This window comes from Coregonus lavaretus (genome assembly GCF_964263955.1).
Source record: "Coregonus lavaretus genome assembly, chromosome: 3".
NCBI lineage: Eukaryota > Metazoa > Chordata > Actinopteri > Salmoniformes > Salmonidae > Coregonus > Coregonus lavaretus.
Window position 1 is genome coordinate 12,588,808 of NC_139990.1, and position 27,015 is coordinate 12,615,822.

General features: G+C 42.6%; 1 protein-coding gene across 1 annotated transcript; it reads right to left on the reverse strand.

The window, feature by feature from the left end:
* Positions 1-4,693: 4,693 nt before the first annotated feature.
* On the reverse strand, positions 4,694-27,015 carry LOC311113112 (terminal nucleotidyltransferase 4A-like). The gene is made up of 13 exons (XM_084156255.1): positions 26,089-27,015; positions 20,295-20,418; positions 20,138-20,184; positions 19,911-20,031; positions 16,511-16,618; positions 12,031-12,159; positions 11,721-11,934; positions 11,463-11,589; positions 11,167-11,270; positions 10,816-10,979; positions 10,554-10,700; positions 8,325-8,498; positions 4,694-7,957 (listed from the first exon to the last, which is right to left on the reverse strand). The coding sequence occupies exons 1-13, from the start codon at positions 26,877-26,879 to the stop codon at positions 7,790-7,792; spliced, it is 2,418 nt and encodes an 805-aa protein (XP_084012381.1). The 5' UTR covers positions 26,880-27,015; the 3' UTR covers positions 4,694-7,789.

The window sequence follows — 27,015 nt, forward strand, 5'->3', positions numbered from 1 at the left end:
TATGGACACGTACCTATTGTCAGGGCATTGCGTTCATCCACCTCTGGCCTGCTGGCCCCCCTACCTCTGCGGAAGCACAGTTTCCGCTCAGCCCAGTCAAAACTGTTCGCTACTCTGGCACCCCAATGGTGGAACAAGCTCCCTCACGACGCCAGGACAGCGGAGTCACTCACCACCTTCTGGAGACACTTGAAACCCCACCTCTTTAAGGAATACCTGGGATAGGATAAAGTAATCCTTCTACCCCCCCTTACCCCACCCCAAAGAAAGAAAGAAAAAAAAACATATTGTAAAGTGGTTATCCCACTGGCTATAAGGTGAATGCACCAATTTGTAAGTCGCTCTGGATAAGAGCGTCTGCTAAATGACGTAAATGTAAAATGTAAATGTCAGGCAGGTATCTCAACACGATGCTGCCCATTCCTGTAGAAACACACAGGAGAAAAACATGTAAAACACTTACTATTAGAGACATGAATCAGCCATCAGCCAAACATTAGACACAGACCATGGCATTCGGTTAAGGGTCAACACGCATCTACAGTCAATGCCTAGTGAAATTCTACACACCCCTCCCACTGGGCACATATGTCAATTCAACGTCTATTCCATGTTGGTTCAACATAATTTCATTGAAATGACGTGGAAACAATGTTGATTCAACCAGTGTGTGCCCAGTGGGCTTGCACAGTCTTCACATTTTCAGCCTTAAAATTATATAAGAAAATGGATTAAATTGGATTTTCTTCCTACCGATGTACACAACCTACTACACATTTCCAAAATGAAAGACAAATGATGTAACATTTTCCAAATTAATTTTAAAAAATTCAGATGTCTTGATTGCATATGAGTTAATACTTGATGGAAGCACCTTTGGCAGCCATTACAGCTGTGAAACATTTAGAATAAGATTCGACCAACTTTGCACAGCTCTTAGGGCAACACATATCCATTGTTTTTGTCTAAATTGCTCAAGCTCCGTATATTTGGTTGGGAGTCATTGATGTCAGGACTGAGACTGCACCATTCAGGAACACTAAACACCTATTGGAAACTGTCCTGCTGAAAAATAAAACTGTATGCCAAGGTTAGGTATTAAGAAGACTGAGGCCGGGTTTCCTCTAACTTTTTAGCTGGACTTTGCTCCTTTCATATTTATTTTGATCCTGACAAACTCCCCAGTCCCTGCCGGTAACAAGGATACCCATAACATGATGCTGCCTCCATAATACTTGAAAATACAGAGGATCAACAACGTTGCATTCACTCCACTATTGGCCTGTATGAAAAAGTGAAAAGAATCAAGACTGTGTTAAAACAAATCCACTCTGTTCGCAACAAGGCTATTCAAGTAAGTGTCCAGTGTTTCCAGATTTCTATGAACTATGACCTATAATTAATTACAATATGAGTGAAGCACTATAGTTTTCCTACCCCAAAATTATGAAGTGTGTTAAAAATCTGCTTTTCTGTGTTGGAATGGTGTGGGCGTACCCCAACAATAGAATGGTGCGGGCGTATACGGTCATTAAAAATATTAATGTGAGTAGACCGCTGATTGGCCAGCTCATCGTGCACGGGATAATGACATCATCCTCTATGAGGAAAGCATTTTTGAAACGTCTGTTTAAGATACAAGTTTGAGGTGTTTTTTTTTAAAGTGTTTTATTTTCTTCCATTTATGCTTTGGCCACATATAAGAGTATAGGATGAGTCAATAACATTATTTGGGTATGAGTTAACATAATATGAGCTTTTAAAAGTGAAATTTTCACTGGACAGTTATTTAAAGGTCTAATGCAGCTATTTTTATCTCAATATCAAATTAAGAACCTTACTGTGATTGATCAACTGTGATTTACGAACCTGGGTGGCAGGTAGCCTAGTTGTTAAGAGCATTGGGCCATTAACCAAAAGGTTGCTGGTTCAAATCCCTGAGCCAACTAGGTGAAAAATCTGTTGATGTGCCCTTGAGCAAGGCACTTAACCCTAGTTGTTCTGGACAAGAGCGTCTACACATTGTTTTATTACACTTTTCAATTAAAATGGTCAACAACAAAAAAATGCTTCTTCGCAAAGAGCAATTTCTCAAACAATAATTTTGCTAACTGTCTGGGAGTGGTCTGAGTGGGGAGGGGAAAACTGAAAACTAGCTGTTATTGGCAGAGAGGTTTGGAACCGTATTTCTTAATGGTCTATTAACTAATTTACAGCCTGGTGAGGCAGAGTGAGTCCAAAACTCCATCCCACCAAAACAGGCTGAAATTGGCCTAAATTAAAAACGACAGGCTTGGGTCAAATACAATACAACACAAAACAGAATGAACCCCTCTGTTTTGTGGTGGCAGCATCATGTTATGGATATGCTTGTCACCGGCAGGGACTGAGGAGTTTGTCAGGGTAAAAACAAATATGAAAGGAGCAAAGCCCAGATTTAGTTTATTAGGATCCCCATTAGCTACTGCACATGCAGCAGCTATTCTTCCTGGGGTCCACATAAAACGCACAAATACTATGCATGACAAAGTACAGAACAGTTATAGAAGAGTTATATATTGGAAAGACACCAAAAATACTATTTACACACTATTCATATATACAGTACAGTTAAAATAGATCTTTAGAGAGGCACTGTGATACAATATGTTTTTTTATCAGTTTTTTTTTTTAGCTAAACTTGCTTTTTGCCGGAGTAACTTCTGGTGGCATTCCATGATGACATGGATTTATACAAAATGGAGCGAAGCATTAAATCTGTTTTTGGTTTGCGTCTGGCGTGTCTGGTGGGGTATGTACAGTTGAAGTCGGAAGTTTATATACACCTTAGCCAAATACATTTAAACTCAGTTTTTCACAATTCCTGACATTTAATCCTAGTAACAATTCCCTGTTCTACGTCAGTTAGGATCACCACTTTATTTTAAGAATGTGAAATGTCAGAATAATAGTAGAGAGAATGATTTATTTCAGCTTTTATTTCACACATCATATTCCCAGTGGGTCAGAAGTTTACATATACTCAATTAGTATTTGGTAGCATTGCCTTTAAATTGTTTAACTTGGGTCAAATGTTTCGGGTAGTCTTCCACGAGCTTCCCACAATAAGTTGGGTGAATTTTGGCCCATTCCTCCTGACAGAGCTGGTGTAACTGAGTCAGGTTTTTAGGCCTCCTTGCTCGCACACGCTTTTTCAGTTCTGCCCACAAATGTTCTATAGGATTGAGGTCAGGGCTTTGTGATGGCCACTCCAATACCTTGACTTTGTTGTCCTTAAGCCATTTTGCCACAACTTTGGAAGTATGCTTGGGGTCATTGTCCATTTGGAAGACTCATTTGCGACCAAGCTTTAACTTCCTGACTGATGTCTTGAGATGTTGCTTCAATATATCCACATAATTTTCCTTCCTCATGATGCCATCTATTTTGTGAAGTGCACCAGTCCCTCCTGCAGCAAAGCACCCCCACAGCATGATGCTGCCACCCCCGTGCTTCATGATTGGGATGGTGTTCTTCGGCTTGCAAGCTTCCCTCTTTTTCCTCCAAACATAACAATTGTCATTATGGCCAAACAGTTCTATTTTTGTTTCATCAGACCAGAGGACATTTCTCCAAAAAGTACAATCTTTGTGTGCAGTTGCAAACCGTAGTCTGGCTTTTTTATGGCGGTTTTGGAGCAGTGGCTTCTTCCTTGCTGAGCGGCCTTTCAGGTTATGTCGATATAGAACTCGATTTACTGTGGATATAGATACTTTTGTACCTGTTTCCTCCAGCATCTTCACAAGGTCCTTTGCTGTTGTTCTGGGATTGATTTGCCCTTTTCGCACCAAAGTATTTTCATCTCTAGGAGACAGAATGCGTCTCTGTGTGCAGTTAAGGGCAAGACATGCTGCTTTGTTTGACTATATTACCGGACAGGAAAACCCACCTCAGTCTTCTGAAAACCTAACCCTAAGATATTTTTCTTTATCAGCGGGATTACACCATTTTTGGTATTAACTCTGGGGTGTGAAGACATTCGCAAGACATCTTCGTTTTTTTTTTCATTTTTAATTCATTTGGAAAATGTTCCAAAAATGTTCTTTATGTTTGAAACATGTTGGCGTTTCCACTCACTACCACATATGGCGATGAGAGGAAGCCCAGTGGCCGGCAGTGGGAGAAGATGGAGCGAGATGGATTTTGGCCAACATTCTGCTAATTTTCTCATCGTTGAAACATTTGATCTCCATACACTTTCCTGTTTACAAAACCTGTAACAAACAGAGTGGACTGTGCTTTGTAGACTTTACCCTTTGCCAAAGTTTCAAAAAATGGCATTGTTTAGGAGTGCAAGGGCATATTCAGTTATTGCACACACGCAGTTCAGAGTAGGCGGTCCCTAATGGAAATATGCAAATAAATACTAGAACATGCCAATAGGATCTCACTAGCTCATGCTTGGCTCTGCCCACCTCCTTGCTTGTTCTGCCCACTATGATTCATTCGGAAACGACAGGCTCTGGTACATCTTGGGTTAGTTATAGAAACATTTGCTATGGGTGTGCAGCTTGTGTGCCACCTAGTGTAGATGAGCAGAAGTACAGGACCACATTTGACCTAATTTTATAATCATGCTTTTCTGCATCTTGTAGAGAAGGGACTTAAGCACATACAAAAACAAGACAAGATCACTATGATGACAACTGGCAGTTTTAAGATGTTTATTTAAAAAATAAAATAGAAAAAAATATACCGGTACATAAAAAAATGTTCAAAACAAAAGCCAGGCTGTCACTCTGTGACCGCTGCTAGTTTGGCGACCATTTTAGGAGTTCCTCTTCAGATGACTTGGCCACGACAGAAGAGCCGCCACCTTTCACAAAACAGCAGCCGTTAAGTTTAAAATCCCCCCATTGTGATGCAATGGAGTGCATTACATTGCATCTATGTGTACATGTGTTTCTTGTTCTCAACGGTCTAAAGAGGCTTCCTCTCCTCCACATCTCTCCGATCAGTACAGTTTTGTAAAAAAAAATGGCAGATCTACCAAGGGATTGGCTTTCACCTGTTCCAATTTCTTTCAGATCAGATAAAGGAAAGGAGGGGAGGAAGCTTGTGTAGACCATTGGGATGCACACAGAGTTGAATCCATACAGACTTCACACTGCATTTCAGTCTTAATAGAATCTGTAAAAATGGTGGACAACTTTGACAGGCTTGACAAATCTCCAACCAGAGATAAATAGTGTTTGAGCTCTTCTCTGACAGATGCTGGTTCTACTCTCTAAAAGCAGACATGGGTAAGTCTCAAATGGCACCCTATTTCCTACATAGCCCCGCTACCTTCCACAAGAGACTACAAAGATCTAATCAAAAGTAGTGCACTACATTCAGAACAGGATGCCATTTGGGACCGACGACCCTGTCAAAGGCGGTAAATTGGCCAGGTTGAGTTTTGATTGGTGGTTAAAAGTTGCTATAGTAACATTACAGAGAGTGACATTGGCGCCTAACACAGTCTCAGTAAGGGTAGAGGACTCTGTAGTGCACTAGGGAGGGTATGAAGTCGTCCACTACAGAGTGCAAGTCGCTCCCCATGTGCACTTTTATATTATTCAAGTGGTTGTCTCAAATGACACCCTAACCCCTATATAGGGCACTACTTTAGACCAGCACTAGGGAACAATAGCATGCACTATAGAGAACAGGGTGTCATTTAAAACAACCAGTCATGCTATTCTCTTAGACAAGCCAGACATACAGATACCCGACCACTTATACATACGCACATGCCCTTCCATAGACTTTCTGAACTAGAGACTTAAAACATCAGGACTTGCATACAAAGACAGAGTTTTGTGGTTCACTCGTAACTGGGCTGAGGCTGGCTAACCACCATTTAGCCTAGCCCACCAATCACAGGCCTATTCGTTCTAACTTGAGTTTACAGTAACATCACTCCGATCCAACAAGCAGTGGTTGTCATTGGAAACAGAAATACTGGGGCACACAAAATAACCCACTTGCATAGTAATACCACCGTATGGTCAGTGTGTAGCTACCGAGCTGAGCCTCCACCACACACAGTGTATGCCTGCAGAGACGACACACACACACACACTGAAGTAAGCACAAAGAAAAGGCATTGCAAACAACTAGCGGAAGTACCTGGCAATCAAATATACACAAGATTCCAGAATGGAATCAAAATTATTCCCTTTCCTCCACTGTTCCGGACGACCCCAGAACTTTCTCCCCCGCTAAGAAAGACCCTTTAGAGCACCTAGTCTTTTAGGGCACGTCTAAAATGGTACCCCATCCCCTATGTAGTTCACTACTTGTCATAGGGGATAGGGTGCCATTTCACACCACTCACCAATCTTCAAGTTCAGGTCAGTTTGGCTGTTCCTTTATCGAACTCCACCCCTCATACTTACTAGACCATGCACATCTTTAAAAAATGACAGACAGACAGACATACATACATACATACCTACATACATACACCAACAGAAACGCACTTGGGGCATACAATATGTACTTGGCCTTGTGCTAAACTCCTGCAATGGGAAAGTTTTCAGCCCTAGACTACACTAGGACTGAGTAGCAAAAATGGCACAAACGTTGGGTGACTAAGTCATCCTATGACTGATACATGCGCACACACTCACATTGACTCACTCAGTCAAGCACCAAATAAAGATAAGGATTTTTAAAACTACAGCTATGGTATTGGGCGTGAGTAAGAGCTCCATCTAGTGTGACAATGTGAGATTACAGACTTTTTAACCTGTCAAACAATAGAGGTTGCATTGCAGTAGTCTGAAGTGACTTAGCTGCTTCTGATTCTTCCTTTCCACACATTATAAAACACCCATGGGGGGGGTTGACTATACTTTGACACCAACAGCTCACCAATTGACACACACTCTTGACACAGACACACACTCCGTCACACACTCTCCAGACCGGAGGCCATCTGGGGAAAGGTTCTGTAAACTCTTTGCAAAATTTTCAAAAAAACTACTACAATAAAACTACAATCTTAAAAACAGAAACACCAAAATGCCTTTACATACACGCATAACAACATTAAATAAAGATTGATAAGATAAAAAAATATATAGAACACGTTATTGCACAAATGAGAAACCGTCCGTTGTGTGAACACTGAAAAAGATACAGCTTGGCTGCAGGGTTCAAGGACAAAGGTTGTCGCCTTCACAACGCAACCCAGTCAAAAAAACAAAAATAAACTCAATTTACCACAAGACACTGGGCTTTCACTACTCCCACCTGGCAAAGATGTCACTATCCTCAGTCTCCTCGAACGTATGTGAAAAAGGGCAAAGCGCAAAAAAAATTATATTAATGTGAACAATAAACATTACCAAAAGAAAACAAATGTGGATCCCAAACAGGAAGTGAAAGACTGGAGAGCTGCGGAAAAGTTTTGGGGTCTCAGTGCACGTTGGGCTGGGCTGGGCTGCGTTCTGTTCGCTAGCCACACTGCTCGTTCCCGTAGCGTTGGCCGTTGGTTCATTGCGCAGTAAAAAACATGCAGAGATTGGGAGAGGATGAGCGATGGAGAAAGAGTTTTCCCAGAGCTACACTTCTTTCCCTCCTCAGGGCCAAACTTCAGCAGCCCAAAATGTTGAATGAATCCCAATGCTGGTCTGGTGCCTCTGCCTGCCTGTCCTCCAAGATGAACAGCAGGGAGCACTGTCTCATCAAGCTGTCCTCCCTATCAGTCAGAATGAGAGAGGGATGAAGGGAGGATGAGAGGATGAGGAGGATGTTTTATCCTTTATCTGCTCAGGCTGACTGGTAGGCTGTCCCTCTTCCGGCGGCGCCAGGTATGGCGGTACTGCGTGTGTGAGTGCGTGTGTGAGAGAGGGTGGGCGTGGTTGGCCAAGGCGGGACTATGGATCACAGCTGGATTGTGGGAGCCTTTCATGTGAAACTTAGGACCATTCTGGAGAGAGAGAGCAAGAAAGAAGGGATGAAGCATTAGAATTCAAAGCATTGAGTGTTTGAAACCTGAATCAACACACACACTAAAAGCAAAGTGCTCTACAAAAAGGAATCCTATACTCAGTTCAATCATGCAGATATACAATACAACAATGTAATCATGAAACCAAGAGGGACAGATTGAGAGAACAGAGAAAGAACAGGAGGAGAGAACGAGACGGAGGAGAGAAAGCAAGATGAGTTGGAAAACAAAACAGAGAGCAGAAAGGAGAAAGTGAGAGGTAAGGAGAGTCTTAAAGGAGCGAGAAAGACAGAGAAGAGAGGTTGTCCCTGTCTAGTGTGCAGCCGTGTTTGCGGCCAGCACCTACCTGGTGTGTGTGGCTGGCGGGGTGGGGGCTGGACAGAGGCTGGGGGTTGGAGGGGGCAGGGTGGTGGGTAGGGGGGGTCATGTGGAAGAAGGGGGCGAGGGGATGCCCGTCTATACCCACCTGTCTGCCAGGTAACGAGTGCATCGTCAGGCCACTGGGCAAAGACAAACACGCCTGGAAAGAAGGGGGGAGAGACATTTTGAGCTATCAGACGTCCAATCACAAACTGTGTTAGATCACCATTTCACAATCCCTGTTACTGGGATGTGAGTAATAAAAACAGAAGGGATAGACTATATTTCATAGAAAATATATACAGTGGTGTGAAAAATTGTTTGCCCCCTTCCTGATTTGTTATTTGTTTGCATGTTTGTCACACTTAAATGTTTCAGATCAAACACATTTTTATATTAGTCAAAGATAACACAAGTAAACACAAAATGCAGTTTTGAAATGAAGGTTGTTATTATTAAGGGAAAACAAAATCCAAACCTACATGGCCCTGTGTGAAAAAGTGTTTGCCCCCTGTTATAACATAACTCAACTGTGGTTTATCACACCTGAGTTCAATTCCTCTAGCCACACCCAGGCCTGATTACTGCCACACCTGTTCTCAATCAAGGAATCACTTAAATAGGACCTGCCTGACAAAGTGAAATAGACCAAAAGATCCTCAAAAGCTAGACATCATGCCGAGATCCAAAGAAATTCAGGAACAAATGAGAAAGAAAGTAATTGAGATCCATCAGTCTGGAAAAGGTTATAAAGCCATTTCTAAAGCTTTGGGACTCCAGCGAACCACAGTGAGAGCCATTATCCACAAATGGTTGAAAACATGGAACAGTGGTGAACCTTCCCAGGAGTGGCCGTCCGACCAAAATTACCCCAAGAGCGCAGCGACGACTCATCCAAGAGGTCACAAAAAGACCCCACAACAACATCCAAAGAGCTGCAGGCCTCACTTGCCTCAGTTAAGGTCAGTGTTCATGACTCCACCATAAGAAAGAGACTGGGCAAAAATGGCCTGCATGGCAGACTTCCAAGACGAAAACCACTGCTGAGCAAAAAGAACATTAAGGCTCGTCTCATTTTTGCCAGAAAACATCTTGATGATCCCCAAGACCTTTGGGAAAATACTCTGTGGACTGACGAGACAAAAGTTGAACTTTTTGGAAGGTGTGTGTTCCATTACATCTGGCGTAAAAGTAGTGGTGGTAGTGTGATGGTCTGGGCCTGTATTGCTGCTTCAGGACCTGGAAGACTTTCTGTGATAAATGGAACCATGAATTCTGCTGTCTACCAAAAAATCCTGAAGGACCTCAAGCTGAAGCGAACTTGGGTTCTGCAGCAGGACAATGATCCAAAACACACCAGCAAGTCCACCTCTGAATGGCTGAAGAAAAACAAAATGAAGACTTTGGAGTGGCCTAGTCAAAGTCCTGAATCCTATTGATATGCTGTGGCATGACCTTAAAAAGGCAGTTCATGCTCAAACCCTCCAATGTGGCTGAATTACAACAATTCTGCAAAGATGAGTGGGCCAAAATTCCTCCACAGCGCTGTAAAAGACTCATTGGAAGTTATCGCAAACGCTTGATTGCAGTTGTTGCTGCTAAGGGTGGCCCAACCAGTTATCAGGTTGTAGGGGGCAATCACTTTTTCACACAGGGCCATGTGGGTTTGGATTTTGTTTTCCCTTAATAATAACAACGTTCATTTCAAAACTGCATTTTGTGTTTACTTGTGTCATCTTTGACTAATATTTAAATGTGTTTGATCTGAAACATTTAAGTGTGACAAACATGCAAACAAATAAGAAATCAGGAAGGGGGCAAACACTTTCACACCACTGTATATCTCTATCGACAAATCTTAATGATAAGATGGTGCTGGAAATTCAGGAATGCTGTTCTTTTGGGGGGGGTTTATGTAAATGGTAGACTCAGCGGTATGATGCTGGCACAAGCAGCACCGCAGACATTAAGAAGCAAGACTTTGTGGATGTGAACGGATGCGCTTCACCCTGCTACAACGTGGTAGCTACGGGACCAAAACAGCAGAGAAGTTTAGCCTCGTGCTTCAACGCTCTTAGTTGTTGCACAAACTGGCCAGATATCATTTGTACTTCATGCATCGCTGAGTCTACTTCTAATCTCCCACTTCCAGAAAATCACGCTAAACTCTCCCTTCTCTGACAACACAAAGGTCAGTAGATGCTAGGTTCTGTACCTGTGAGCCAGGGGACATGATGAGGTGCTGCTGGTTGATGCTAGGCTTGCCCATTGCCAGGCCCAGGGGTAGAGTCATACCCAGAGCCTGGAGGGTGTAGGGGGGCAGCGCCGGAGGAGGGCCAGGGCACGGCGTCGAATCAGAGTCCTGGAACACACAGCAGAGAGGAGGTGTTAAAACATGACCAGCTGTCAATTCATTCATACAATTGCATTTATAGAGTTAATCATAAAGACTGCAGTGTGTGTGTCTGTGCCCTTACGTTGTCTGACCCGGACAGCGAGGAGACCGAGGAGGCTGAGGAGTGTTGGTGAGGACTGGACAGGGACATGGGAGAGTCTGCACTGTGAGGGGAGACTGAGTCCCTCTGTTCCTCCACGCCTACACCCAACACACACCCTGCTGGGTCCTGATCCAGGACGGAACCTACAGAGAAACACAGGTTATTATACACAGCAACACACACTTCCCAAACTGCCATACAAGACAACAAAGATTACCCTTTCACACACAGGTCAATATACACACATACAGAACCGGCCATACAAGACAGTCAAGACATATTTTACGCAGAGGTTACGCACAGGTTATTTCGTACACACACTGCTCTTACCCCGGCTCTCCATGCGGGCGAGGTGCCTTCCCCCCCACTTAGTCATGATCCACTCCCTGTAGTCAATCACTTTCTGGGTCACCTTGATTATCCTCCCCAAAGTGCTGCAGGGATAGTGAGGAACAGGAACGGGAAGGATTTAAATGTTGCACAGCAGTGGATTAGTTTCACTTTCCATCACAACCACCATATTTATTTGACCATCTTTACTTTGATAACTTTTGTACTTATTCATGTACAAACATTTCTAGGCCGGATGGATACAGAAGACTTTCTGAAAAATGGGGGGAACCAACCTGTCAATGTCCTTGTTGGGGTAGGAGCGTGCTAGCGGTGACACGGCGTGACCAAGGACGATGTAAGCGTAGTCAAACACCTGCTTGACTTGCATGGCTCCGTACGAACTCCTGCCAACATCGTTACCTGGAACACACACGGTTAGAACACCTGAATCGGCCCATACAAACTATGGCCAACACCATTACCAATGGAAAACACACACAGTTGCTCAAACACCCAGTCCCGCACACCGCCAGATGTACGCACATACACACCTGGCATCAGTGGGTCCTCTATACAGAGCATGGAGGGTCTGTAGCCATTGGTCATAACCTTCGTCATGTCCTCCTTGACCATGTAGGCCCCTCCGTTCTTGACGCGGATGCCAGTCTTCAGGTAGTTAAAATGGCGGCCGTACAGCTCAAAGAACTCAATCAGCAGGATGCCAAGGTTGATGTTGGGGCTACTGGCATCAATCCTTGGGTGGAGCTGGATGGATGGATAGAGAATAGGCAGACATGTTAGGACAACACAAGTGCCATAACTGTACACTGTCATACAAGATTACAAAGTGTGTGTGCGTACCTGGAGGAAGCTGATGACCATCAGGACGAGGCTGTAGGAGCTGATTCCTCCAGTGAACACCTCGTTGAGATCTCTCTGGAGCAGAAACTGCTTCAGCACAAAGATCAGGTAAGGCAGCACGGGATACCTCTGGGGGGGGGAGAGATATTTAAAAAATGGTACGGAGAGAAACGAATCCCTGCTCAATTTACACAGTCTGAGGAGCAGAGCACTGGTTAAAAATTGAAATTATTCAAAATTAGATGAGGAAAAAGTCTCCATTTAATGAAAATATGTAACTTAGTATGAGGATCACTACTTGAAATACAATTCGCCTCATTTTCACAGGTTCTCATTTTCTATCATATGCTGATTTTGGGACTACAGTTGTCAATGGGACAAAGAATCATAAGTTATGCTTCTGGTGACTATTACAGAAGCATGTTGGGTTATGTCATTGAATTCAGGACGTCAGAGACATTCCTTTACGGACAGCATATTATAGGCCTATCACCAAATCTCCATCTAACCCCTAGGGCATAGGAACTACTGCAGATCTAATAGGATTGGCTAGAGAAGTAAAAGCAAGGTTCATTTGAGTGGGAAAACCCTGGCCTGTAGAAAGCCTACATTACAGCACATGAGACCACTCTGACCCAATGTGCAGGTGTACATTCTCTATTCTCACCCAATATGAAACATTCCATCTCAAATCCAAAATGCTGGAGTATAGAGTCAAATTTAAAATATATACAGTACCCTCAGAAAGAATTCACACCCCTTGACTTATTCCATATTTTGTTGTTTTACTGCCTGAAATTAAATGATGAAATTTAGATTTTGTGTTTTTTTATAGATTAAAATAATAATAATAATATTCAAAATGAAAAGCTGAAATGTGTTAAGTCAATAAGTATTCAAGCCCTTTGTTATGGCAAGCCTAAATAAGTTCAGGAGTAAAAATGTGCTTAAGTCACAATAGGGTGCATGGACTCACTTCGAGTCCAATAATAGTGTTGCACATGATTTTTGAATGACTACCTCATCTCTGTACCCCACACATACAATTATCTAAGCTCCCTCAGTAGAGCATTGAATTTCAAAGCTCATCACTAAGCTAAGGATCCTGGGACTAAACACCTCCCTCTGCAACTGGATCCTGGACTTCCTGACGGGCCGCCCCCAGGTGGTAAGGGTAGGTAACAACACATCTGCCACACTGATCCTCAACACGGGGGCCCCTCAGGGGTGCGTGCTCAGTCCCCTCCTGTACTCTCTGTTCACCCATGACTGCATGGCCAGGCACGACTCCAACACCATCATTAAGTTTGCCGACGACACAACAGTGGTAGGCCTGATCACCGACAACGATGAGACAGCCTATAGGGAGGAGGTCAGAGATCTGGCCGTGTGGTGCCAGGACAACAACCTCTCCCTCAACGTGACCAAGACAAAGGAGATGATTGTGGACTACAGGAAAAAAAAGAGGACTGAGCACGCCCCCATTCTCATCGACGGGGCTGTAGTGGAACAGGTTGAGAGCTTCAAGTTCCTTGGTGTCCACATCACCAACGAACTATCATGGTCCAAACACACCAAGACAGTCGTGAAGAGGGCACGACAAAGCCTATTCCCCCTCAGGAGACTAAAAAGATTTGGCATGGGTCCTCAGATCCTCAAAAAATTCTACAGCTGCACCATCGAGAGCATCCTGACTGGTTGCATCACCACCTGGTATGGCAACTGCTTGGCCTCTGACCGCAAGGCACTACAGAGGGTAGTGCGTACGGCCCAGTACATCACAGGGGCAAAGCTCCCTGCCATCCAGGACCTCTATACCAGGCGGTGTCAGAGGAAGGCCCTCAAAATTGTCAAAGACTCCAGTCACCCTAGTCATAGACTGTTCTCTCTGCTACCGCACGGCAAGCGGTACCGGAGTGCCAAGTCTAGGTCCAAAAGACTTCTCAACAGCTTCTACCCCCAAGCCATAAGACTCCTGAACAGCTAATCATGGCTACCCAGACTATTTGCACTGCCCCCCCACCCCATACTTTTTACGCTGCTGCTACTCTGTTAAGTATTTATGCATAGTCACTTTAACTCTACCCACATGTACATATTACCTCAACTACCTCAACTAGCCGGTGCCCCCGCACATTGACTATGCAACGGTACCCCCCTGTATATATAGCCTCCCTACTGTCACTTTATTCTATTGTATATATAGCCTCCCTACTGTCACTTTATTTTTACTCCTGCTCTTTTTTTCTCAACACTTTTTTGTTGTTGTTTTATTCTTACTTTTTTGTTTAAAATAAATGCACTGTTGGTTAAGGGCTGTAAGTAAGCATTTCACTGTAATGTCTGCACCTGTTGTATTCGGCGCATGTGACCAATAAAATTTGATTTGATTTGATTTGATTTGAATTTCAAACACAGATTCAACCACAAAGACGAGGGAGGTTTTCCAATGCCTCGCAAAGAAGGGCACCTATTAGCAGATGGGTAAAAATAAAAAAGCAGAATTGAATATCCCTTTGAGCATGGTGAAATTATTAATCACACTTTGGATGGTGTATCAATACACCCAGTCACTACAAAGATACAGGCGTCCTTCCTAACTCAGTTGCCGGAGAGGAAGGAAACCGCTTAGGGATTTCACCATGAGGCCAATGGTGACTTTAAAACAGTTAGAGTTTAATGTCTGTGATAGGAGATAGTTGAGGATGGATTAACAACATTGTAGTTACTCCACAATACTAACCCTAATTGACAGAGTGAAAAGGAAGCCTGTACAGAATAACAAATATTCCAAAACATGCATCCTGTTTGCAATAAGGCACTAAAGTAAAACTGCAAAAAATGTGGCTAAGAAATGTCCTTTATGTCCTGAATACAAGCGTTATGTTTGGGGCAAATCCAACACATCACATCACTGAGTACCACTCTTCATATTTTGAAGCATGGTGGTGGCTGCATCATGTTATGAGTATGCTTCTCATTTCCAAGGATTAGAGAGTTTATTATAAAAAATAAACAAAATGGTGCTAAGCAAATCCTAGAGGAAAACCTGTTTCAGTCTGCTTTCCACCAGACACTGGGAGATTAATTCACCTTTCAGCAGAACAATAACCTAAAACACAGTGAAGAGGCGACTCCGGGATGCTGACCTTCTAGGCAGAGTTGCAAAGAAAAAGCAATTTCTCAGACTGCCCATCTTAATATTGTATTTTTATTGGCTAGTCTGAGATATGGCTTTTTCTTTGCAACTCTGCCTAGAAGGTCAGCATCCTTGAGTCGCATCTTCAATGTTGACGTTGAGACTTGTGTTTTGCGGGTACTATTTAATGAAGCTGCCAGTTGAGGACATTTGAGGCGTCTGTTTCTCAAACTAGACACTAATGTATTTGTCCTCTTGCTCAGTTGTGCACCGGGGCCACCCACTCCTCTTTCTATTCTGGTTAGAGCGAGTTTACGCTGTTCTGTGAAGGGAGTAGTACACAGCGTACGAGATCTTCAGTTTCTTGGCAATTTCTCGCATGGAATAGCCTTCATTTCTAGGAACAAGAACAGACTGACGAGTTTCAGAAGAAAGTTGTTTGTTTCTGGCCATTTTGAGCCTGTAATCGAACCCACAATTGCAGATGCTCCAGATACTCAACTAGTCTCAAGAAGGCCCGTTTTATTGCTTCTTTAGAATCAGCACAACAGTTTTCAGCTGTGTTAACATAATTGCAAAAGGGTTTCCTAATGATCAATTAGCCTTTTTAAATGATAAACTTGGATTAGAAAACACAACGTGCCATTGGAACACAGGACTGATGGTTGCTGATAATGGGCCTCTGTACGCCTATGTAGATATAAAATTAAAATTCTCAGCCGTTTCCAGCTACAATAGCCATTTACAACATTAACAATGTCTACACTGTATTTCTGATCAATTTGATGTTATTTTAATGGCCAAAAAAATTGCTTTTCTTTCGAAAACAAGGACATGATGTGACCCCAAACTTTTGAACGGTAGTGTATCTGTATTTCATTTTCAATAAATTTGCAAAAATGTCTAAACATGTTTTCACCGTTTTTTGGGGGTATTGTCAATTTAATACATTTTAGATTTAGGCTGTAACACAGCAAAATGTGGAATAAGTCAAGGGGTATGAATACTTTTTAAAGACACTGTATGGTGTGGACTGTAGTTGTGAAGAGGTAGTGCTTCTGTTGCTACAGTGATAGTAAATGCATTCCACATTGACAGTAGTTCAGTATTTCAGTAGCCTGAAGTTTAACACAAAAGAAAGTCCAATATGGGAGCGACAGTGGGATAAGCCTATTTCGATTCCTTTTATAAGGCAGTTTGCGTACCCTGCACCTGGGAACTATTGTTGCACTGATCCTTCTAGCCATTCAGGTCTCCCATTTAAAAAATAGTATTTTGACCTAATGCGACAACTTGGGAAAATAAAGTTCAAATAAAAACTACAAATGCTAGTGTTCTCACCTTGGTGTAGTCCTTGATGAAGAGAGCAGCTTTGACTCCTGTCTCCACGTTGAAGCTGATGTCCACTTTGACGTCCGTCTCCTGGTCAGTCAGCTTGATGATTGGCACCTGGGAGAGAGAATAGAGAAACATTAACTTTTCATAAAATAAATAAAACGTTTATTTCACATCCATTTCACTTTTGTCTCCGCTCAATTCTCAGATCTAATCCTTAGTACACACTTGTCGAACATTAAACTAAGTCTCATCTACTTGTTTATCCTGTTAAATTCTGATGCCCTTTGGTGTCATTTTCTAAGCGACACACATTGTAACCTACCCTAATTAGATATAGTTTTGAAATCAAAATGTAAGTCCTACAAACACATGCTTAGTACTGTTAGAAGGGTAAGTGCCGTGGGATTCTGATACAGGTGTACAGCAACAACGTGACTATTACAGAGCCGGCTCCACAAGGGGGCAAAAAGGGCTTAGCCCCCTTCAGTTCAAACTTGTGCCCCCTCAGCTTTAGTTTAATGTCCCTATATAAAAATTGCTAAAATGTTTAAATGATGATTGAGTGACAGGTTGCCGCAAAATCTGTATTTCTGCTGCACTGCGTCAGTCCAATGGACAGAGTGCGCCGCAGTGTGTGAAGGGGGATATGGAAAGCACCTGGGGCGGTTCGGTAAGACTCCTTTGGTGGTAGGCTAAGTGAATAACACGACACGCCTCTGCCTGTAATATTTAATTTATAAGGGCGGGGTCAAGTTTACCGTTGAAGCTGCTTTACACAACTCTGCTTCACGCCCCACCACTACAGAGTTGAGTTAGTTTCTTAGCTAGCTGTAAAAAGTGCTAGTGTTATTAGCAGTACAGAGGAGAACAGACTGAGTGTAAAAGACTGTTCTTGGATGCATTATTGGTGAAATGTCAGAACGATTCAGCGAACACAACAGCCAACTGGTGGAGGCCCTGTGTGCCCTTGACCTGGAGAGCCATGCCTTTCTAGATGTGAAAAAGGTGATGTGGGCCTATAGGCCTATTTATTTGGCAAGACAGCTGTGCATGGCTGCATCTAACTGTAGTAGGATGTTTTGGTTATTTGGATCTCCATTCGCCTTTTATTTACTGCGTTTGTTTACTGTTAATGTAACTAGCCTAAATATAGATTGTGTCATGCCTTTATCGATCTGATATTTTGTTTACTAGGCCTACTTGATACTACCGTTTTGTTCACATTCATAATAGTGAAGATATCAAAACTATGAAATAACACATATGGAATCATGTAGTAACCAAAAAAGTGTTAAACAAATCAAAATATGTGTTATTCTTCAAAGTAGCCACCCTTTGCCTTGATGACAGCTTTGCACACTTGGCATTCTCTCAACCAGCTTCATGAGGTAGTCACCTGGAATGCATTTAAATTACAGGTGTGCTTTCTTAAAAGTGAATTTGTGGAATTTCTTTCCTTCTTAATGCGTTTGAGCCAATCAGTTGTGTTGTGACAAGGTAGGGGTGGTATACAGAAGATAGCCCTATTAGGTAAAAGAACAAGATCATATTATGGCAAGAACAGCTCAAATAAGCAAAGAGAAACAACAGTCCATCATTACTTTAAGACATGAAGGTCAGTCAATATGGTACACTTCAAGAAATTTGAACGTTTCTTCAAGTGCAGTTGCAAAAACTATCAAGCACTATGATGAAACTGGCTCTCATGAGGACCACGACAGGAATGGAAGACCTAGAGTTACCTCTGCTGCAGAGGATAAGTTCATTAGAGTTACCAGCCTCAGAAATTGCAGCCCAAATAAATGCTTCAGAGTTCAAGTAAACAGACATCTTAACATCAACTGTTCAGAGGGGACTGTGTGAATCAGGCCTTCATGGTCGAATTGCTGCAAAGAAACCACTACTAAAGGACACCAATAAGAAGAAGAGACTTGCTTGGGCCATGAAACACGAGCAATGGACATTAGACCGGTGGAAATCTGTCCTTTGGTCTGATGAGTCCAAAAGTAAGGTTTTTGGTTCTAACCGCTGTGTCTTTGTGAGACGCAGAATAGGTGAACGGATGATCTCCGCATGTGTGATTCCCACCGTGAAGCATGGAGGAGGAGGTGTGATGGTGTGTGGGTGCTTTGCTGGTGACTGTCTGTGATTTATTTTGAATTCAAGGCACACTTAACCAGCATGGCTACCACAGCATTCTGCACCACCTGGTTTGCGCTTAGTGGGACTATCATTTGTTTTTCAACAGGACAATGACCCAACACACCTCCAGGCTGTTTAAGGGCTATTTGACCAAGAAGGAGAGTGATGGAGTGCTGCATCAGATGACCTGGTCTCCACAATCACCCAACCTCAACCCAAATGAGTTGGTTTGGGATGAGTTGGACCGCAGAGTGAAGGAAAAGCAGCCAACAAGTGCTCAGCATACGTGGGAACTCCTTCAAGACTGTTGGAAAAGCATTCCAGGTGAAGCTGGTTGAGAGAATGCCAAGAGTGTGCAAAGCTGTCATCAAGGCAAAGGGTGGCTATTTGAAGAATCTCAAATATAAAATATATTTTGATTTGTTTAACACTTTTTTGGTTAGTACATGATTCCATATGTGTTATTTTATTGTTTTGATGGCTTCACTATTATTCTACAATGTAGAAAATAGTACAAATATAGACAAACCCTTGAATGAGTAGGTGTGTCTAAACTTTTGACTGGTACTGTACATAAAGCTGAAGTCGTAACCTTTTCACTGATCAGATCTCATGTCTGATTTCCAGTTCGTCCACTAGAAGATCACATGATGTGACTTGAGAACGCGAAAACCAGATGCGTCTGGTTTGGGTAGTACCTCACTGTGCGAAAATGCCTGAACGGATTTTCAAGCATGACATCTTAAAATGACTCTAGTGATCGGGACTTTCTAGTTATCAGACAGGCGAGGAAACTTCAAACTTATTTTCCCATTGGAAACGAGTGATATTGATCAACGGCGAATATGGAGGATACAGTCAAGGTAATGTCATATTAAATGTGGATGGTAAAGAAATGCATTATGAGGACCACCAGGGTGTACCCTTTCCAGGCATACAACATTTTTGCACTTTTTGTGACTTCACCTAAATTACACACTATGAATATGACCATAGCACATGACTTATGGCCTGTAGGGTGGGCAGTAGCGGGGGCATTCATATGACATTGTCAGCAGTGAGATTTGAGATCGATTTCCAAAACGACAAGTGCTGTAGCTTTCGAATGATAAGTCACTTTCTATTTTCTGAACGAAATTGACTGAGTGGGTACACGGCCCAAAACAACCACTCAGAGTTTAAGAGGTTATTAGTTCGGACAGCATTGGAGCTATCCCAACAGATCGCGTGAGCATACTTAAAAAACACAGCACCAACTCACCGTAGCTTTGTCCAGCACTTTGATGGAGAAAGGTTCTGCCACGTTGTGTTTCCGGAGGGCCTGTTCCAACTGCTGCAATGGCGGGCGTTCCCACTTCCCAAACACCACCAGGTCTATGTCACTATGGCAACAGAGAAAGATGGTGTTAGGCCAACTGGTGGCCAAGCACCTGGAGCACATTCTGAGAACAAGACTCAACACATTACACAACAAGGCTGCTCTCTTACCTTGTGGGTAGGTAGAGTCCAGTGCTGAAGCTGCCAAATATCTGCACCTGGAGAGAGAGAAAAAACCTATATTGTACAAATATTTGTAGACAAATGGCTAAAATGTCTGATGTGCTGGTTCAATGCCCAGCTCTGGTGTGTGTGTGTGTGTCCTCACGTCGGCAGTAGGCCACAGCTCCTTGATGACCGTCTCGATCCTGTTGACCACCTCCTTCCTCATAGCAGCCTCCTCCAGTCTGGGAGACATGAAGTTGTAGAAGTCCACCACCTCCTCATGGAGACTGGGGAGGGAGAGGAGAACAGGGAGAGGAGAGGGTTAACAACATGCACACAGTTGCTCAACCGATACTAAACCAGTCAAATAATAGGTTGATTTACATTTTCTGTTTCATGAATTCAAAGGTCATCATGTCACCATGTAGCTAGGTCTTTTTGGGGAAAATGTAAGACCATCATGGAAGCAGAGATGTTTTTATACAAGTCCTATGTTGATATTATTATTATTAATAATTTAAAAAATTGGACTTCTATAGGGCTTTTCTAGAACCCAAAGTCACTTGATACAGGCTTTCAAATAAGCTCAACATCCCTTACAACATCAACATCCCAGACATCCCATAGAACTATATGTGTGGTATTAGTGTAGAAGCCATCTAGGAAAATTTTTATATGTACCACCATAAGTCATCCACATCCCCTGGGAAGGAACAACAGTAGTACTGGTCAGCAAAATTATTTATTCACTAGGAATAGGCCTAAACGCTATGCTATGATTTCAGAATGAAACACTGCGCAGAGAGACCGTCACTATCACTTACTAGGACCCTGGAGAGAATATAGAGTATAGAATCTACTAGAATAGAGAATATACTAGAATAGAGAAGAGAATATATTACAGTAGAGAATAGAATATACTACACTGAACAAAAATATAAACGCAACATGTAAAGTGTTGGTCCCATGTTCCATGAACTGAAATAAAAAGCTCCCAGAAATGTTGCATATACACAAAAAGCTTATTTCTCTAAAATGTTGTGCACAAATTTGTTTACATCCCTGTTAGTGAGCAGTTCTCCTTTGCCAAGATAATCCATCCACCTGACAGGTGTGGCATATCAAGAAGCTGAATAAACAGCATGATCATTACACAGGTGCACCTTGTGCTGGGGACGATAAAAGGCCCCTAAAATGTGCAGTTTTGTCACATATCACAATGCCACAGATGTCTCCAGTTTTGAGGGAGCGTGCAAATGGCATGCAGACTGCAGGAATGTCCACCAACTATTTCCAGAGAATGTAATGTTCATTTCTCTACCATAAGCCATCTCTAACATCGTTTTAGAGAATTTGGCAGTACGCCCAACCGGCCTCACAACCGCAGACCGCGTGTAACCACGCCAGGACCTCCACATCTGGCTTCTTCACCTGCGGTATCATCGGAGACCAGCTACCCGGTCAGCTGAAGAAAGTGTGGGATTGCACAACCGAAGAATTTCTGCACAAACTGTCAGAAACCATCTCAGGGAAGCTCATCTGCGTGCTCATCGTCCTCACCAAGGTCTTGACCTGACGTTACCGACTTCAGTGGGCAAATGCTCCCTTTTGATGGCCACTGGCACGCTGGAGAACTGTGCTCTTCACAGACGAATCCCGGTTTCAACTGTAGCGGGCAGATAGCATGTACAGTGTTGTGTGGGCCAAGCAGTTTGCTGATATCAACATTGTGAACAGAGTGCCCCATGGTGGCGAGATAATCCATCCACCTGACAGGTGTGGCATATCATCATTACACAGGTGCACCTTGTGCTGGGGACAATAAAAAGGTCACTAAAATGTGCAGTTTTGTCACACAACACAATTCCACAGATGTCTCAAGTTGAGGGAGTGTGCAATTGGCATGCTGACCACAGGAATGTCCACCAGAGCTGTTGCCAGAGAATTGAATGTTAATTTCTCTACCATAAGCTGCCTCTGCAACGTCGTTTTCAGATAATTTGGCATTACGTCCAACCGGCCTCACAACCGCAGACCACGTGGATGGCGAAGTGTGGGCGAGCGGTTTGCTGATGTCAAGTTGTGAACAGAGTGCCCAATGGTAGCGGTGAGGTTATGGTATGGGCAGGCATAAAATACGGACAACGAACACAATTGCATTTTATCAATGGCAATTTGAATGCAGAGAGATACCGTGATGAGATCCTGAAGCCCATTGTCGTGCAATTCATCCGCCGCCATGACCTTTATTGTTTCAGCATGATAATCATGTTGCAAGCATCTGTACACAATTCCTGGAAGCTGAAAATGTTCCAGTTCTTTCATGGGCTGCATACTCAGAAGAAGTGTTTGGGATGCTCTGGATTGACGCGTACGACCGCGTATTCCAGTTCCTGCCAATATCCAGTAACTTCGCACAGCAATTGAAGACGAGTGGGACAACATTCCACAGGCCACAATCAACAGCCTGATCATCTCTTTGTGAAGCAGATGTGTTGCGCTGCATGAGGCAAATGGTGGTCACACCAGATACTGACTGGTTTTCTGATCCACGCGCCCCACTTTTTTTTTTTTGGCATCTGTGACCAACAGAGTATATCTGTATTCCCAGTCATGTGAAATCCATAGATTAGCGTTTCGCTACACCCGCAATAACATCTTCTAAATATGTTTATGTGACCAATAAATTTGATTAGGGCCTAATTTATTTATTTCAATTGACTGATTTCCTTATATGAACTGTAACTCAGTAAAATCTTTGAAATTGTTGCATGTTGCGTTTATATTTTTGTTCAGTGGAGAATAGAATATACTAGGAGAGAATAGAATATGCTAGAATAGAGAACAGATAGAATAGAATATACTAGAATATAATATACTTGAATAGAGAAGAGAATAATTCTTATAATTGATTAGGGTTCTGTCCCATGGTTTTGGAACATTACTCAAATGTTGTTCTTCATTCAATAAAAGCACGACACATGGTCCTGTAAGAGCATGGCATTAGCAATGGCATGGTTGTGGGTTCAATTTCTGTACAGATCACATACCTATACTAAAATTGTATACACTGATGTTAATTGACATTTTTCACACCATAACGATCGTGTGCAGCCATAGACTGAATTTTAGCACAACCAGGTATTACAATCTGTACATTAGCCTACATTTGCACCCATGAAACAATGATGGCCCATTAAAAATGTTCAATGTTCTGCTCAAAACTGAAAAGCCTTCAGTTCAGGTAAAGATTATGGATATACTGACAAGATACAAGTCTCTCCGATCTAGCAATGGGAGTCGTTGTCCACAAAGCGGCATGGCGGGCTGTTCAGCTCCTTCCTATCCTTTCTTTGGATTGGTGGATCCATCTCATTATTGTAATCCATTTTTGAATATTCTATGAGGGGTTTTGACATCAACCGTCTGTATTTCAAATGGAGAGATGCTATGCTTTTATCCTCATACCATAAATATGCAACTCCGATAAATAGTTTTTTCTCAAAGTTGCCGGGATGTCACGTGTCCAGTACACTCATAACAACTTAAGCATTACGAAACTTACATTAGATCAAATAAACCTCACGTAGCAAATAAGCCATTCATTTTTTGTTGACCAAATTAGATACTCCATACAAAAACTCCTGTCTTGGTGGGCGAAACAACGGAAAAACACCACATGCTGGAGGTATAGAGATTTTCAGCCGAATTGGCCCTCTCTTCCTCTCTGGTTCAGGGCACAGCATGCTCTTGCAATGCCACCAGTGTGCAAGGGCCCCACTAGAGGTCAATCACTGTACTCCTCAGTTCAATTCAAATGAAACCTATGGGTTTTACAACTGTCCATGGAGACTGGGGAGAATATAGCAGGCCTAACCATTTCAGCTGGTAAAACACAAAAATATACAATTGAAAAGGGGTGTCGTGTGTTTGTTCGGGTCCAATTCATTTTTACAACTCCTTCATTGTGAGCAATGGGCAAATGTTGCTTTCCTGACCAACCAGGTCCAAATTCTTGCACAGAAAATTCCCAGATCTCTCTTTATGTAGTGTTGTGGTGTCTCTCTTGTCGTGATGTGTGTTTAGTCCTATATTTTTTATCCCAGCCCTGTCCCCACAGGAGGCAGTTTGCCTTTTGGTAGGACATCATTGTAAATAAGAATTTGTTCTTAACTGACTTGCCTAGTTAATAAAATAAATTAAAAAAGTTCATGCAACACATTGGGTGCTTCCTGTACTCATGGTTGCACCTCCATCACGTCATGCCATTGTTATGAACGTTCTCAAACCGCCCTAAACCGGTGGTTCCATAGTGCCAGGTGCCCTAATGTGGTGATAAACCCAGTCATTCTGGATGGAGGCTAACTACTATTGCGTCTAGATTACACTATAGTGCCTGGAAATAAAATTACATTGCTAAAGTAGGAAAATATTTATTAGGAAACAACTTTGCCTGCATTATGTCGTCAAATTTACTTTAGACCGATCAATGTTCTCATCAGGTAGCAAAGTTCGTCAACAATAGCTAGCTAAAATCCGGTGGCCTCTCCTCAATTATAGCTAGCTAACGTTATTACTACATCTAAAGTCAATCTGGCGACATCAAAATTAAGACAGAAGGTTTCCCTACTAACTATTTGCCTCCTTGTATTTCCAAGCCACTGTCATGCACGTTTGATGAAATCTTCATCATTGACGATGCATTGAGTAGAATGCTCAATCGGGCATCAGTCCAAAACTAACATTCAAAACAATATTGTGACGAAACATGCAACCCGTGATCCTTTGGGATGCTTCTGTGCATACTAAAGGAAATAATAATTTGAGAGCTCTTGTATGCATGTTTTGGGCAATATAAACAGCTTTAAAATTATAACATGATTTTGTATTTTCAGCTAATCTGAAGAAAGATAAGTTATTGATAGCCTTCTTACTCCTAATATAGTAGTTAGTTAGGCTCTTGTTGCAGCCTCTGATTTTATAGCAATGGTCACCAACAGGTAAATATATAGCTAACGTTAGCTAGTCTAATCAACAATAATATCAAAGGAATCAGTTAGCAAACTAACCATACCAAAGCGTTAGTTAGCCGCTACTTGCTTAGCAAGCTAGCTAACTCACTGCTAATAAGTAAAAACTGGCTAGCCACTGCAGAGCGCAGTCCAATCTAGCTAGCTAAGTAGCCATCGAGCAAAAAATTAAGATTCGCATTACTATCGCCCGTGCAGCAAATCAAACAAACACCAAAATGACACGTTAACTGATTGACTTTATGAATGACAAGATTACATATTTTTACAATCATAAATAAAAGTGGCTAGTAGGAATAGGAAACCATGATAGCTAGCTTTCGCGGTTAACATTAGCAAGTTAGCCAAAGATTATAACTAACTCAAGATAGACCAGAGCCTGTTGTTTCCAACGGTCGCAAATTAATCAGTGGACAGAACAAGCAAGGTGGGCAGAGCCACGCACGAGCTATTGAGATTCCATTGGCGCGTTCCAGTATTTAATTGTATATTTCCGTTAGGGGACGCCTACTCTGTGAAACGCGTGTGTGTAATAACTCAATTCGCCCTTGCACTTCTAAACAACGCAATTTTTTGGAACTTTGGCAAAGGGTAAAGTCTACAAAACTCAATCCAATCTGTTAGGTACATATGACAGTTTATGAAACAAAACTGCATGGAGATCAAATATTTAATCGATGAGAAATTTTGCTGATCAAATATTTAATTGACACATTTTGCAGAATGTCGGCAAAAATCCATCTCGCTCAATCTTCTCCCACTGCCGGCCAATGGGCTTCCTCTCATCCCCATATTTGGTAGTGAGTGGAAACGCCAACCGGATGTTTCACATTTATACATCCGGTGAAATATCTGGCTCATTGTTCTATCTGTGCGTTGGCGTCAAACAATTCTACTGGGGGCAATGGCCCTATCAAAAATACTCACCCATCAACACCGGGGCTGTATTTCCTCGTCTTCCAAGGAGTCCCAGTCCCCGAACTAACATAGTTGCCATTAGTCCAGTTAGAAAGCAAGTAATTCATCCCATAGGTGCTCGCCTTGTTGTCACTTTTCCTTCGGCCTGGATGGTGAGTGTGGTTATTCAAGGGTGCAGGCGGGTGACGCTTCACACAATTATGTTGGAAATTGTACTGCGGGTGATCCTGATTATGCCTTTGGTGGTATTGGTTGACATTATTATGCATGCTTTCACTGAAGCTAAAGAACAGATTGGCACCTCCAGGGTTTTTATTAATATTTCCCGTTACATTTCCACCGCTATTCCTTCCCAAAGAGCAGTTCGAAGATGGACTATCCGTTCCAGATTCCACTGAAGACGAGATAGATCCCGTCTTTTGGGGCATTTCACTATCTCCCAAATCTGTCGTTACACTGGTACCGTTCGCGTTTGACGGGGTCAATATGTTCTGTACATTGCCGTTGGGTAACGTTGACCCGAAGGAGGAAAATGCAGTGCGGTGGTTAGTAGTGCCGTTTGAAATACAGTGATGGCTGCTGCTCAGGCTAGCGGTGGTGTTGCTGCAAATGCTATTGCTCGATGCCGCAACATTTTTATAAACGTCCAATGCTGGATAATTCACACACAGGTTGTGGTTCAGATTATGATGAAGCTGGCCGGAGGTTGCTCGTACCTGAGAAATCTCCCAGATTCGCATCCATAAAGCGTTCGCAGGTCCTTTCTGCTCGGGCTGATTCCAAGCCACCCTCGGATCCATTCAACAATTTTTTTCTGAACCCACTTCAAGCAAATAAATGTGGCCGTTAAAAATACACGACTGCCCGGACTAAATAAATGTGATAAACCGTGTTACAAAGACAGAGAAATGGTAACTCCAAACCAAATGAAGAGTT

Excerpts from the sequence above, each read along its gene's own strand:
- LOC311113112 (XM_084156255.1), bottom strand. The coding sequence starts at position 26,879 with ATGGATCCGAGGGTGGCTTGGAATCAGCCCGAGCAGAAAGGACCTGCG. Across the intron at positions 20,419-26,088 it reads TACAGCCCCGGTGTTGATGG|TCTCCATGAGGAGGTGGTGG; the intron begins GTGAGTATTTTT and ends CTCCCTCCCCAG. Across the intron at positions 20,032-20,137 it reads GGACTCTACCTACCCACAAG|TGACATAGACCTGGTGGTGT; the intron begins GTAAGAGAGCAG and ends CTGTTGCCATAG.